Genomic DNA, 13,724 nt, shown 5'->3' on the forward strand with positions numbered 1-13,724 from the left:
TTTATAATATTGCAAATTAGATAAGAAAACACAATAAGACTTGGGTTGGTTTTTTTTTAGAATAAACAGGAATAGTATACTCGGACCCAAATCTTTAAATGTTCAAGCAGTATTTTGATCATATAAAATAAACACATTCGTTTGTCTTGCTGTTGGGGTGGCTGAATTTCATCTAACTTCCGAGTGGTAAAAAATGATGTAGCAATATAAACTTCTGGTTTCGACCCGACACCTGGGTCTATGCCACATGTATATCATGGGCACTTCGGGTTTGGTTGACTTTAGGATCGTTGTTGGTTGTCAAAAGAAATGACGGCACACTTATTGCATTCAAAAATTATGTTAAAACAATAGTTTAGAGTGAGTACAACCTGTCGATAGAACAATTAAGACATCAAAATTCCAACGACTGTAGTTCTTCCTCAATGGTCGCTCGGCAAGATTTGAATTTTAATCAGACTAAAGAAGTAAAATAAATCGCAAAAACTTGTCATTTATATAAAGTGCATGCTGAAAAAAACATTAACTTCTTGTTTTCAGATGATGTCTTAAGATAATGACTTCAATCAATCAGTATTGTTTTATTTTTTATTTTCTCTTGTTGAGATTACGGGAAAAATCTCTCTCTCTCTCTCTCTCTCTCTCTCTCTCTCTCTCTCTCTCTCTCTCTCTCTCTCTCTCTCTCTCTCCACAAAGCTTCATAGCGTTGCGCAAAAAGAGCATCTGGGTGAAACGGACTTGAAATCAAAAAAGGATGTTTCACCAGTTTTACCTTTATAAAGCGACCAGAGGTATTAACTTGGAGAAAACTACGTCATACTTAACTACATATTCTTATAAGTCAAGAATATACTAAAAAAAAAAGTCAAGGGTTGCCCTTATTTCAAATTGATCTTGGCTTGAAAATTTTACGACATACATAAATCAAGAATTAAAGTCACTTGAATTCATAATTTTATTTTAAGTGTATGGACTGCGTTCTACAAAAGAGCTTACGACAAAGTCGTAAACATATTCAGTTTAATGGAATAATCTTTAAGGAACAAATTTTTATTAAAACCATTTTTTTACAACATTTTTGATATCCATAATTATACTTCACAGATGAAAGAACAAAAAATTGAATAGTTTGTGATTAATTAGTATTCATAATGTTGGTTGTAAGTCGTTAGTTCTTTAGTAAAACACAGTCCATGTGTAAAGGATCCCTAACGTCCAATCTGTCCGAGCTGCGGCTGCTGCTGTAGAATATTATATATAACCTATAAGAAATATAAAGAAAAGATAGTTACACGTTTTTCAAACCAAACCAGTACTTTGTTCAAATTTCTTACGCACTTAATTCTAGACGTTAATGAACACTTATTGTTCCTATCAGTAATGAAAAAATAAAACAAATTAATGAAATATTTAACACCAACAAGAGTGCTTCGTTTATGCAATGATGTGGAAAATTAACAGAATATAAGAAAATTCTGAAGGTTGTTAATTGACTAAAATCGGACATGTTTTAAACACATTGTACTCTATTATTTGTAATGTAAAATACATACATACATGCATTATATACAATACATACAATACAGTACAGTTCAGTACAGATAAAGTTTATCAATGTGAAAAGTTTCGTGTCCATGGAATGATTTGATTATTCCTGGTAAACGGGCCATCTTGCCTTCGTCCAGTGACCTGGCGCAACCGCAAACTTACCGCAACGTCGTTTTAACGCTTCTCATTGATTCTTTGTTTTAAACACCAAACAAACAAAAGGATATAAGAATTAATTCCTTATTTTTCATCTTTTTGTTTACATTACAAGATGTCAACATTCACATATTCTCTCCATTCTTGATTTTTGTGAAAAAAATCGGGTTATTTCTAACCGAAAGTAAAATAACTGTGAAATGTCTCCTGCAGTCATTCTTTGTACATATTTTAGAAGTGTTGACATCATTTAGTGTGCAAAGGGTACTTGATATTTAGTCACTTTGTCTGAATTCTAGCTAAACAATCAGTAAAAGAAGACAATAAACCGAAGCCCTATATCCCTTGCCATCGTATATTTTTTGTTAAAGCAATTGGGTGCCCTGAAAAGGTTTTTTCCAAAATTTCCACCAATTTGATGTATAATCGCTGCGCCGCCTTGACGTCAAAATTCAGTATACCGTCGTTGTCAGATTTCTACTGCTTCGTAAATATATCTGTACCATATCCGTATTTCAACTCGAACAGAAGTGTAACATTTGTAGTCTTTCTTTATTCCTATGTTTAACATCAAACCCTAACTGTGGTCCCAACCTACCCTTGGGATTATGATTTGAACAAACTCCATTGTTTACCTTATACAATATGTTTAAGTTATATCAAGCAACCTTTCAATTTTTCCAATGAATAATAAGTTAGTTACTAGATTACTTACATTGGTGTAGAAGTTAACATAATCATGTCTTGTCACTACGTAGTCCCCTGTAAAATATCAGACAAAATCTTTTCAAATTCGAACAAATCATATTACATGATACAAGTGTCACGTTAAATGACAGATATCAAGCTCTCATTACCTAGTGCTAAATTTATGTTTAATTTCTGATTAACTCGCTAGGTACCAGGAACCAATATTACCATCATTTCTATCAATCTTATTGTTTTTTAATTCCACCTACATGTATTTATCCCACGTTTACATATGTCAATTATCTCGAATTATATACATTTAGATGGATGTTAATTTCAAGTCTTCTATATTCAAAAAAGTTACTTTATTTCGTAATGCATCAAATTCATTCAGAGAACTATTTTAGTTTCGGGCAATAATGTCTATAAGTATCATATTGAATAATGTAGATCAATAATTACTGATACCTAATCATTGTCTTTTTGGAAAATACGTATTGAAAGAAATAAAACATTTTTTCTGAAAAAGTTCGTTTCATTTTTTAAGCACTCCATTATTAAAAATTTAATATTTTATAAACAAAAGACAATTTTGTAACACGATTTACTAGAAGTGAAGCAAATGCAAAGAAATTCGTCCAAAGGTACATGTAGTTTCAAAGATTAAATGCATATCTGTTTAAAGGAACAATTTTTTCTTTCATAAAAGATATCATAGATGACAAATTGTAAAGTTAAAAGCCTTGCAGTTTTGCATAATCAATTAACTCATTGAATCTCAAAACGTTAATTAACGTTAGCAAAACGGGATGAAATTTACAAAACATCTATTGGCTAACCATTGGGGTCCATTGCCCTGAATGGAGTGTCAACATATTCTGTTTTCTGAAGGACTCCATCTCTGTTTGTATCGTAGTGGTTGAAGATGTCTCGCTGAATTGGTTCAGAGCTTGTAACCTTGAGGTATTCCTCAAATGATAGCACGCCATCGTCTGCAGTAGACAAAGAGCTAGAGCCACGAAGCATCAAAAAATGCCCTATCATTAAAAATTACCATATTTTGGTAAAATATAGGGTAGGATCTTAGCTTTTCATAACTCTTTTTCTTTTTTCGATATCTATCATACTTTTTTATAAACGGAGTTTATAATATGGCATTGTTTTGATGAAAAATATAGAACAGACGTCATTTTTGTTAAGTAACGTCATGAAATGATAAAACTACGTATGACTTGAATCTAATAAAATAAACCAAAAAACATCAATAAAATTATCATGTAAACATTATAATTAATTTATAAAAATAAATTTATTGATGAAAATAGCATGAAAAGCTTATTTACAATATAGTTTAAAACATATTACAGGGACCAGTGCTGAAGGTCAATATAACGGCGGTACATTTATATATGTCAGTGTCTTAAAAGTTCTTTTTTCTGCAATTTGAAACTGCATGAAGTAATGCTGATGATGCGCAATGTATAACTGAGGATTAATCATTGAATTCTACCAATGTAATCACAAATTATTAAAAATAAATATATGAATATGTCAGAGATACGGTAATTGAATTTAATAGAGATATATGTAATCTCCAATTTTGATGCATTACTGTAACAGTCTGTGTACATTATTCTACAAGATTATTTTACTTGTTTCAAGGCTTCGATATTTTCACCCAATCCTGGCGCTTTAGAGCAGTTAGATGCCAGGGTTCAGTTCTTTGAAATGTTTAATTTTCCCAGTTTCCCGTGGGCTCACCGTGCGTTCATGTGCGCTCTCCGCTCCGCTCCGTTCCCGCTCATCGTGCACAAATCGCCCACCGTGCGTTCACAAAGATTTCGCCTTGCATGCGCTCACTGCGTTCGTTCAGTGTTCACTTATTATTTAGTCAGATAATATTATATTTAGGCTTATAACAATACAAACATGTAGTTTATTGTTATTATTTCCTATGGAAGGGAATTGCCGCCAAAATTCTATGTATCTTGCTTTTATTCTTATTATGCTTACTTCTTTATTCTTCATTACATTTTCACTTGCATGTCACTTTATTGTTTTCATATTCATGCTTATCCAATTTCACTTTGATTCTCTTTGATCCTTCATTGTTTGCTTAATTCTATGTTGCAACATTCTCTTCTTATTCGTGTAAATTCTTTCTTCTATCTCTGTTACAAACGTGAATTCAAACAAGCAAACCATAAGGCACTTTCAATAAAAACGAATACAAGTTGCATGAATTTAATGCTGCATTATGACGCCAGGCGGCAGTGTGTGCGCTACAATTGCTGCTCCCGAAGATTTATTAAAACGAAACTAACAAATGGCATAAATTTAATAAATTCGTGAAAACATCTCAAATTAAGGGCTTAGTATAGGAATATAAAATACATGTTAATATAATCAACTTTTAACAAGCCACGATATACGCAGACTTAAAAAGATACGGAGTTTTTTTGTGTACATGTAAAATGCCTCCGCGCGGTTCTAAAAAAAATCAGAGGGGGGGTAATCTGAGAGATAATTTTGTATTAATGTTTTTGTTACATTAAAAGTTTATAATTTATCAATTTAAACTTAACTATAAAAGTTTATATAACAGTTAAGTTTAAATTGATAAATTTTTAAACTTTTAATATAACATTTTTATTGGTTGATTAAATAAGGGTGAATTTTCCATTGGGGGTGGATCTGATCTCATTCTAGATCCGCAATGCAATGATGTACCTTATATATATGCAGTAACAAATTATTTGCAAATTATTTGCAGTAACGCTTAATTTTTAGAAGAGGAACATGTCACAAGTACTTGTCGACAGGACTTTATTTTCATTTGAGGTGAAAAGAAGTGGGGTGATGCACGGTTCTGTCCACAGGTACCCGCGGAATATGTAGATGAAATAGAAATAAATTTAAACCAAATTTAAAGATGTTTTTGAAAAACAATAAAAGGACTGGGGTACGAAATAATTAGAAGTAGCTTTTCTTGTACTCCAGTACGTGTGAAAATTATCACTTGCATGAATCACTATGTACCTCTCGTTAGGCTACAGTACTGTGTATCCCTGATAAAATGCGATGAATGAATATCCGCGTGAAATTCCGGGTTGAAAAACATAAAACTGCAGGTTTTAAAATCTCACTTATTTTATTTTCTAAAAGTTTTGAACTTGTGATATGAAAACTAAGTTTGGTGCACGCGATTTTATATTCTTGCGATTCGGCACAGAACGGTGGAGTCGCAGAAGTAAACGCGGTAAAATTAACGAATCTAAATTATCAGTGAATTAATTACACAATGAGTATACGAAAACAAACCAGACAGAGAGATTAAAATACGGTATGTGATATGACTGTTTATGCGTTTTGGTTTAAAATCTAAATCAAATCTAACTAAAAATTCTTATATAAAGTTCTAAATAAAATATTTTTTTTCTTCCAAAATACAAAACATTAATAATGTATGCTTTTTATTTACACAGATTTTTGAAGTGATAAAAATGTGTATGTATCACTCACAACCATGCTTATTGTAGGTTTGTTTATTCTAATATAAATCATGTACATGTAACTGAATGTCCATGTTTAGATTTGAAGGTGTTTAGGCTATGATACATGTAACTTAGAGACATGAACCTCATACATGTCGTCTTGATTAAATGAATAGTTGAATTGACCGACTTCCATATCAAGCTTGCGATGATGATAATTATGATACGGGTGCTAATTATGAGAACTGTAAGATTATATCGTCTCATAAATATAACTGATGGGCAGACTTAGAATTTTATTTTATTTTAGGAGGGGGGTCCAGTCACCCCACCACCCTTGAATATTCAAACTTTTTTAAATTCACATATGAAGTAAACCTACTGAAAATAGAACTCGACCTACCCCCCCCCTCCCGGCAAACAAAATTATAAATTATCCCTTAGTACATTAACCTCCCCTCCATTTCTTGATCTGAACATATAAACATTGGAGCGAAATGTCATGGTGCGAAACATCCCACATTTAGCTAGCTACGTTAGTTTTTTTTCGGGGAGCAGCGATTGTAGCGCGCACACTGCCGCCTGGCGTCATAATGCAGCATTAAATTCATGCAACTTGTATTCGTCTTTATTGAAAGTGCTTTATGGTTTGCGTGTTTGAATTCACGTTTGTAACAGAGATAGTAAGAAGAGAATGTTGCAACATAGAATTAAGCAAACAATGAAGGATCAAAGAGAATCAAAGTGAAATTGGATAAGCATGAATATGAAAACAATAAAGTGACATGCAAGTGTAAATGTAATGAAGAATAAAGAAGTAAGCATAATAAGAATAAAAGCAAGATACATAGAATTTTGGCGGTAATTCCCTTCCATAATTTCCTGATTACCAACGAAACACAATGTAACAATACCGCCCGGGGCACTCCGAATAAATCGTTCATCTTGCGTTCACATAGAGTACATATATCGTTCAACGTTCACTTTGCACTCTGCGTTCGCTCTCAGTTCACCGTTCATAAGCGCTATCCAAATTCGGCTCAGCGTGCACTCGCCGTTCGTTTAGAGCACAATCACTGTGCGCTCACCGTTCACGAACTGTTCAAGTGAAAAATAAAACCTTTTAGCGACTGTGTTTATGTAATGGATGTACTAGTATGCCGAAAGCAGTTCTGTATGAAATAATATAAAACAGTTTCGAGGCCCGTTATAGGGCCGAGAACAGTGATATTTTTTCATACAGAAGTGTTTGAGGCATATATAGCAATTGAATATCATTGTTGATTCCTGAGACAGCCTGATTTTACAGAATAACAGTGTTGTAACCACTGATAATGGTCTGATATCAAGAAGCTCTCTAATATATCGGACTGTCACAAGTAAAATTTTTGACTGCTGGAACAAAGGAATGACATTACATAAGTGTTTTAATTTTTATTAATTAAATGAAAAAAGAATATCGATTTCTTTAAAAATATTCTTATGAGTTAATTATTCCTTATAAATGCCATAATGTCTATTTTACATTTCATTTTTTCTAGTGATATTCATGTCCTTTGAGAATTGTTACAAGTGATAAGCTATCCGTAAATGTCTTGAGAATTAAGATCATATTTCAGAGAGAGAGAGAGAGAGAGAGAGAGAGAGAGAGAGAGAGAGAGAGAGAGAGAGAGAATGTGGGTTTACTATTTCGGAGCGAAGATAGGTTAAAATGAACATTTTTATTTAAAACATCAAGCAGTAGCACATAAATAATGTTGTAAAATTGTCTTTAAAAATCGAGTTCATAGCAAGCCTGTAGAATTTGTGTTATCATATCTATAGATTTGTAGTGAACTCGGCCGTAAATCGATTTTTTCAGAGGGTATGGAAGGGGGGGGGGTTGAATGGAAACAAATACTGTTTTAAATCTCTCTGTACTCATCGATGTTTTTTTTTTAAGAAAGGGCCCGGCAATCTGATTTTTTTCTATATTCCATACAAGAAAAACTTTAATTAGATTTAATACGCATAAAATAATCAAAGATGATTTCAATCGAGAATTTTATAGGCAAAAGTAAGTCACCGATGTACACACATTTAGGGTGATTTTTTATTTTATTGGACAAATTATCAACAAAGACATCGCAATTAGGATTAGACTTCTATATAGAGCACATGCTGATAATGTATTCTAAGCTGTGTATACCAAAAGCCGTCTTCATCGAAACGGACACAATCGATCTTTTAGAAAGGAGTGTAACTGCATGTAACGGTTCACCGGAAATATATTGACCACGCGACAAATCAACACTGGTCAACAGGTGGCTGATAAAGAAAAGACGTATGCATTTGCAAAATTTTTTTATGCAAGGGACGATTGGCTTAATATTCAATTACAGCTGTACTTAGGAATTAAATAATCAAGTTTTTTGACGGAATAAATTAAGTTTATCATATATGTACATGTTTTCATGTGATGTCGACTGTCTTTCTCCCGCGGTATTCAGGAACACGTACTTGTGTGAAAAAAATCTCTTGCATCTTTCCTTTCGTTTAATGCATTTCACCGTTTGACAAAAAACCCACAACTAGCTACGTATACATGCTATCGCTTATTCTACATAAAGGTATAGGAATATATATTTACTTACGTACGTACAATGTTAACTTTGCCAATTAATTTTTTTTCTGTTTATAGCAATGTTCATGTATCTCATATTCTACTGTAATTGAATAATACCGTGGAACATAGAAATAATGCTTTTTAAAAATGCATACTTTACTGGTCAATTCTATTGGCAAAATACTGAAAGAACTCAAGATTCCATGTACAGATTCAACTGACGTCGCAAACGTCAAACTATGACGTCATTGATGATGCACGATGTAAGCATGAATACACAGTATAAAATTACTAGATAAAACATGTTAAAGTTCAGATTATATGCATTTCTTCCTCAAATATTTAATAAAATGATGATTTTGTAAATAATCACTAATAATTCATTATCATAATTATTAATTAAATTCTGCTATTGCAATAAAAAGGAAACAAATAATTACCCTAAAAATAGAGTGGTCAGTGTTATTTTCTGTTATTAAAATTTTCAAAATTTGTAAAATACACATTGGCCACACTTGAGTACCTCTACGAAATTTTGCAGGCGGAAGCATTTATGCAATATCTCTCAGTTTTAAAAGTTTCAAAGAGGTACTCAAGTGTGGCCACATTCAAATTTGGGAAATACTGCAGTAAAATCTACAATTTTCAGCTATTTTTAACGATCATAGTATGTTTGATGATGCACATGTGCTAAACGGTGGGGCCGAAGTGAAAAAAATTCATATGCATAGAAGCAGAATATTGTGCCCTACATTATAAGTAATTACAATTTGTATTGTTTCAAACTTGAGTTTTGTGAAAATTTTAAGGCACATTTTTGATGCTTCGTGGCTCTAGCTCTTTTGTTTAAAAAAAAAAGATTTATAAAATTAAAAAAAAAAACCAAAAATCGATTAGTAAGGAAACATGTTGGATTATAATGTTTTAAGTTTCTCATGTTTTCTTATATTGCACGGTTCTTCGATTTGAAATCATAAAACTGTATTACTATTAGTGTCTATATAAGCGAATGCCATGCTAAGCTCCTGGTATTGTAGACTGCCGTCCTTAGGGTTGACATCAACCAAATCAAAGCTCCTGTCCACATCTTGAGCGATGTAATTATATTGATCTTGACTTAGACTCTTCGGTTTGGAGTGTCCATTACTGTACCAAAAAGGTCAAGTTGTGCAAAAAACTCAACTCTACAAAACTTTATTAGAAATTAAAAAAGAAACAAAATGTGTTATTTAAACAATGAAAGTTTTTTTTCTTCAGTTAGTTAATGTTATTATAAAAATGGGTGTAAATTCTGATCAAAAATCAGTGGTTATTCTAGCGTTGCGCATATGCCTTGGTTCAAAAGTTATCTGATTTCGTAAATTGTTATGAGTTGTAAAAAATATACTCTGGCATAGTTTTTTGATGTTCCGTTGGGCCAATTCGACCTCTGCACTTTTGCCTATAGGGCAAAGATGAGAGAGTGCAAACCTGCGAAGGCAAAAGTGCGATGGTGCGCAGTCTAAGGAGCGAAAGTGCGCAGATGCAAAAGCGTAGCGCGAAGGTGCAAAGGTGCAAAAGCGATATATAAAAAATGGCGTCTGCAAAAAAAAAGACGATATTTGATGAAATATACTTAACAACTATGAAACCAAACATTTTGTCCTATGATAAAGTATAAATGTTTCTTTACTAAAACCACGGTATTGAACTAAGGTATGCAAACTGGTTCATATTTTGTAATTGACAGAAGTTTGGAAGAGCCAAACATTACGGCGGGCATTGTATTTTATATGGAGTACATAATAATTTGGCTAAACCAGCATTTGTTAAAAGATATGTCAGATAACTTAGTAAAGTACTTATGAACTTTCATAGTAAGCATGATGGCCGCCACACTGTCTAGCGCAAAAACATTCGAGAGCATTCGGCATACCTGCATCAAATTATATGTTATTAACCAAGAGAAAGAAATATAAGCGAAGACGTCATTTTTTGCATGTCAAAAATCTTTAATCAAATGTCAACAATATGCAACGGTTAAATTTAAGAATGTGTCAAAAATAACAGAAATAAACCTTGTTCATTTTATGCACCATTAATAGCGTGAAATCAGCTAAAACTTTTTTCACGGGTGCACTAAAATATCGATATTTCTGACATGCAGGCCCATTCGATCATTTACAGTGGACAGTCATTTCAAGAGAGGTCAAGATGAAACATTTCACTTGTAATACATCTTGGATTAAGGTAATCAATACATTTTTTTTCAGTCCGCAATAGCCTCTATGCACTACTCTTGATGATAACGTCAAATCGCTCATGCCGATACTTTTGCCTTATACAGGGTTACAGATATATCCGGTATATCGCTATTTAGAATATGTTACATTTCTAAAAATGTAATAAATAAATAATGTGATAAGTTATACATTAATTAATGATATAAAATATTTGAAATATGTAAGGACATAAATCAAACGGCATCCATACATTCTGAAAAGACCATTGTAATTGTTGTTACATGGACCAATTTTTTTTTCTGGCGATCATTTCATTTCCATGAAATTAAATACAATTTATATTGTAAGTACCATTTTTATTTATTATAACTTGGCCTAGATACAAATGGAGTTTTAGCTAAATTGTTAATGTGTCTTCACTCCCTTCCATATCATAGAGCATGTGGGTGACGGAGCTAGGTTCATAAGATACAATAAGCACGCGTGATAAACGTCGTATTCAGAGGGCTTATTTGAATAAAAATAAAAATATTTCTGTTAATTATTTTATAAATTATATTGTTTCAGATTATATTAAGTGATTGCAAATGATAAAAACCACAAAAAATAATTTACAGAGAAACGCGGGAGGTTTTCTGCTTATGGTGACGGAGTTTGGTTACTCGGGGATACATCGCACTTTCCCTTTCACAATTTTGCACTCTCGCATCTTCACCCTAAGGCGAAGGTCGGATAGCCTCAACGGAACGGCATTGATTTCAAAGTGATATTGCACATTGTGTAAATACCGTGGTTTAATATTCGCATACATATGTACATACCGGTATTATGTTATGCGTTGTGCATATATTGCAGTTTAAAAGTTATTACCAAAACTTTCATACAGATAAAAACACTGTGCCTTGAATTATCATTTCAGTGCATACACTTTTTTGAAAAAGAAAAATCTAATGATATAAATTCAAGCAATTTCAAATACTACATTTTGGACTCTTATGTCATACATATAATCAAAATCTTGAATTGTTACTAATGTATGCTTATTCTGTAATTTTCGGTTCAAAGAGGATCAATGTATGCTGCTCTACAGTACTGGGGTAAACCTACTTACGAAAGTACTACGGAAAAAAATCCGGCAAACGCTACAGAATATAACAGCATCTTGCTGAAAATTGAGTAAGACAGAATAAGAGGATATGTTTAATAGGTTGTTTTCCATGCATTAGCTTATTGAAAATGTCAAAAAGTGTTACCTCTTTTACGTGGAAGAGAGTGTAGAAAGGTATAGTAAGATTATATGAACAACCGATATTTATTGGAAACCGATAAGAGTTGCGTAATAACTGATAGTCATGCTCTGACCTTGAAATGCTATTATTTAATATTGATTATTATGATATTTATGTATACCTAGATAATGCGCACTGAATTGGGGTAATGATAACTAACAGAATGAACTATGTGACTCTTGTAGCCCTGCGTAGTATTCCTAAGTGATATTATGAAACCAGGTGCATACATGTAATACGGGCATAATGATATCCAAATTGAGAGTTTATAAATAAGTGTCATATTTGGCGATTCTGTGTCTGCAACGATCGCTCTGGTACTCTATATTGAGTCATGTATTGCATATTTTATATAACTTTTGTAACCTTTTATGCCATGTTTGAATGAATGTATTTTGAGTAAGTGATGCATCATACCTAGGAGAGGGACTCCGAGACTCAGAACTCGGAGACTCATATCCTGCATATATACTCTTTGATAGGCAGTTTTGACAGTTTTGTTAGTTTATTTAAAAAAAGAATTCAATATTTATTTGTTTTTTATAAGATATTAAAATTGTTTGGGGCAGTTCATGCTTTATACACCGCGAAGCGGATTATAAAAAAGCGTAAAATGTCCCAAACCATTTTATATCGTATAAAACTAATAATTTAAAATTTTGAATTCATTCCTAATAATTTTAATTTTTTTAATCAATTGTTGATAAAAACTGTTATTTGATCTATAAAATGACATCAAATTATACAAAATTCAGACGTAACGTCAGGCGGATTGATATTTTTTGACGTTAGTCTTACTATTAAGTAGGCAACATTCTTTATACGACAAAAAAATAATTTTTTTAACCAGTCAGAAAGCACGTTACAACCAGAAGTAAATTATTTATAAAATATAACTCTAAAATTTGACCACTAAATGTTCACTCATGATCATCGTAGATGGGCCGAACTAGTCATGACTGTCCATCATAACTAAAATGTTATATAACCATGTAAAATGATGTTTTATTAGCAGATTCTTGATTTGGGTTGATAATGTAATTTTGACTGTACGATCATGCTTATTGATAAACTATTTGTGAAAGAAGTACTGGACTTCGTGGTTACTGAACAACAGTCGCATCTCCAGGAGATAACTAAGGTAGAAGGCTGACATTGAATAATTGGCACAATAAATTTCAGGGCTGTTAAAATAAAGTTTCTATATGTAAATTATTAATAACTGATCATTTATGCAATATACAAAATTGTTAAATTCAGTAGTATATTCTCACTATATAAATATAAAGTTATCTCGTTGAAACGGCAAGCCTTGCGAATATATACACAATCTTTACTCGTTGGATAAAGCAAATATAAAATCACACAATTATAGATGTTCCATTTACAAATGTATCCATGGAGGCTACCGAAGAAATTTGCTGAATAGATTTTGTTTGTTACTGGAATTCACTGAAACGCAGCTGTGAATGTTAAAATTTGAAGCATAAACATAGTAAGTGGGTCCTTGTTGATAATAAAATGTAAAAATATTCTTGCACTTATTGTTCAGTTTAAAGAAAACAAGGCGTGAATGAAAAAACATGTCAAAATCCCGCATTTGCGGGAATGTTTTTATTACTGAAACGGGGAATAGTTCCCGTTTAGCGTAATTATTCCTCAATGCGGTAAGTGTGCCCAACCTGATAAAGGGAGCAACATTCGATAAACGCAGAAGAAA

The 13,724-nt window shown here is 32.4% G+C and overlaps 1 protein-coding gene across 1 annotated transcript; it reads right to left on the reverse strand.

Moving 5' to 3' along the window:
• Nucleotides 1-941: 941 nt before the first annotated feature.
• Nucleotides 942-12,065, reverse strand: LOC128156969 (uncharacterized). Its single transcript, XM_052819316.1, has 6 exons — nucleotides 11,969-12,065; nucleotides 11,827-11,880; nucleotides 9,482-9,639; nucleotides 3,234-3,386; nucleotides 2,420-2,466; nucleotides 942-1,262 (listed from the first exon to the last, which is right to left on the reverse strand). The coding sequence occupies exons 2-6, from the start codon at nucleotides 11,874-11,876 to the stop codon at nucleotides 1,209-1,211; spliced, it is 462 nt and encodes a 153-aa protein (XP_052675276.1). The 5' UTR covers nucleotides 11,877-11,880; nucleotides 11,969-12,065; the 3' UTR covers nucleotides 942-1,208.
• Between the last annotated feature and the right edge of the window lie 1,659 nt (nucleotides 12,066-13,724).

This window comes from Crassostrea angulata, chromosome 7, assembly GCF_025612915.1.
Source record: "Crassostrea angulata isolate pt1a10 chromosome 7, ASM2561291v2, whole genome shotgun sequence".
In the NCBI taxonomy this organism is placed as follows: domain Eukaryota; kingdom Metazoa; phylum Mollusca; class Bivalvia; order Ostreida; family Ostreidae; genus Magallana; species Magallana angulata.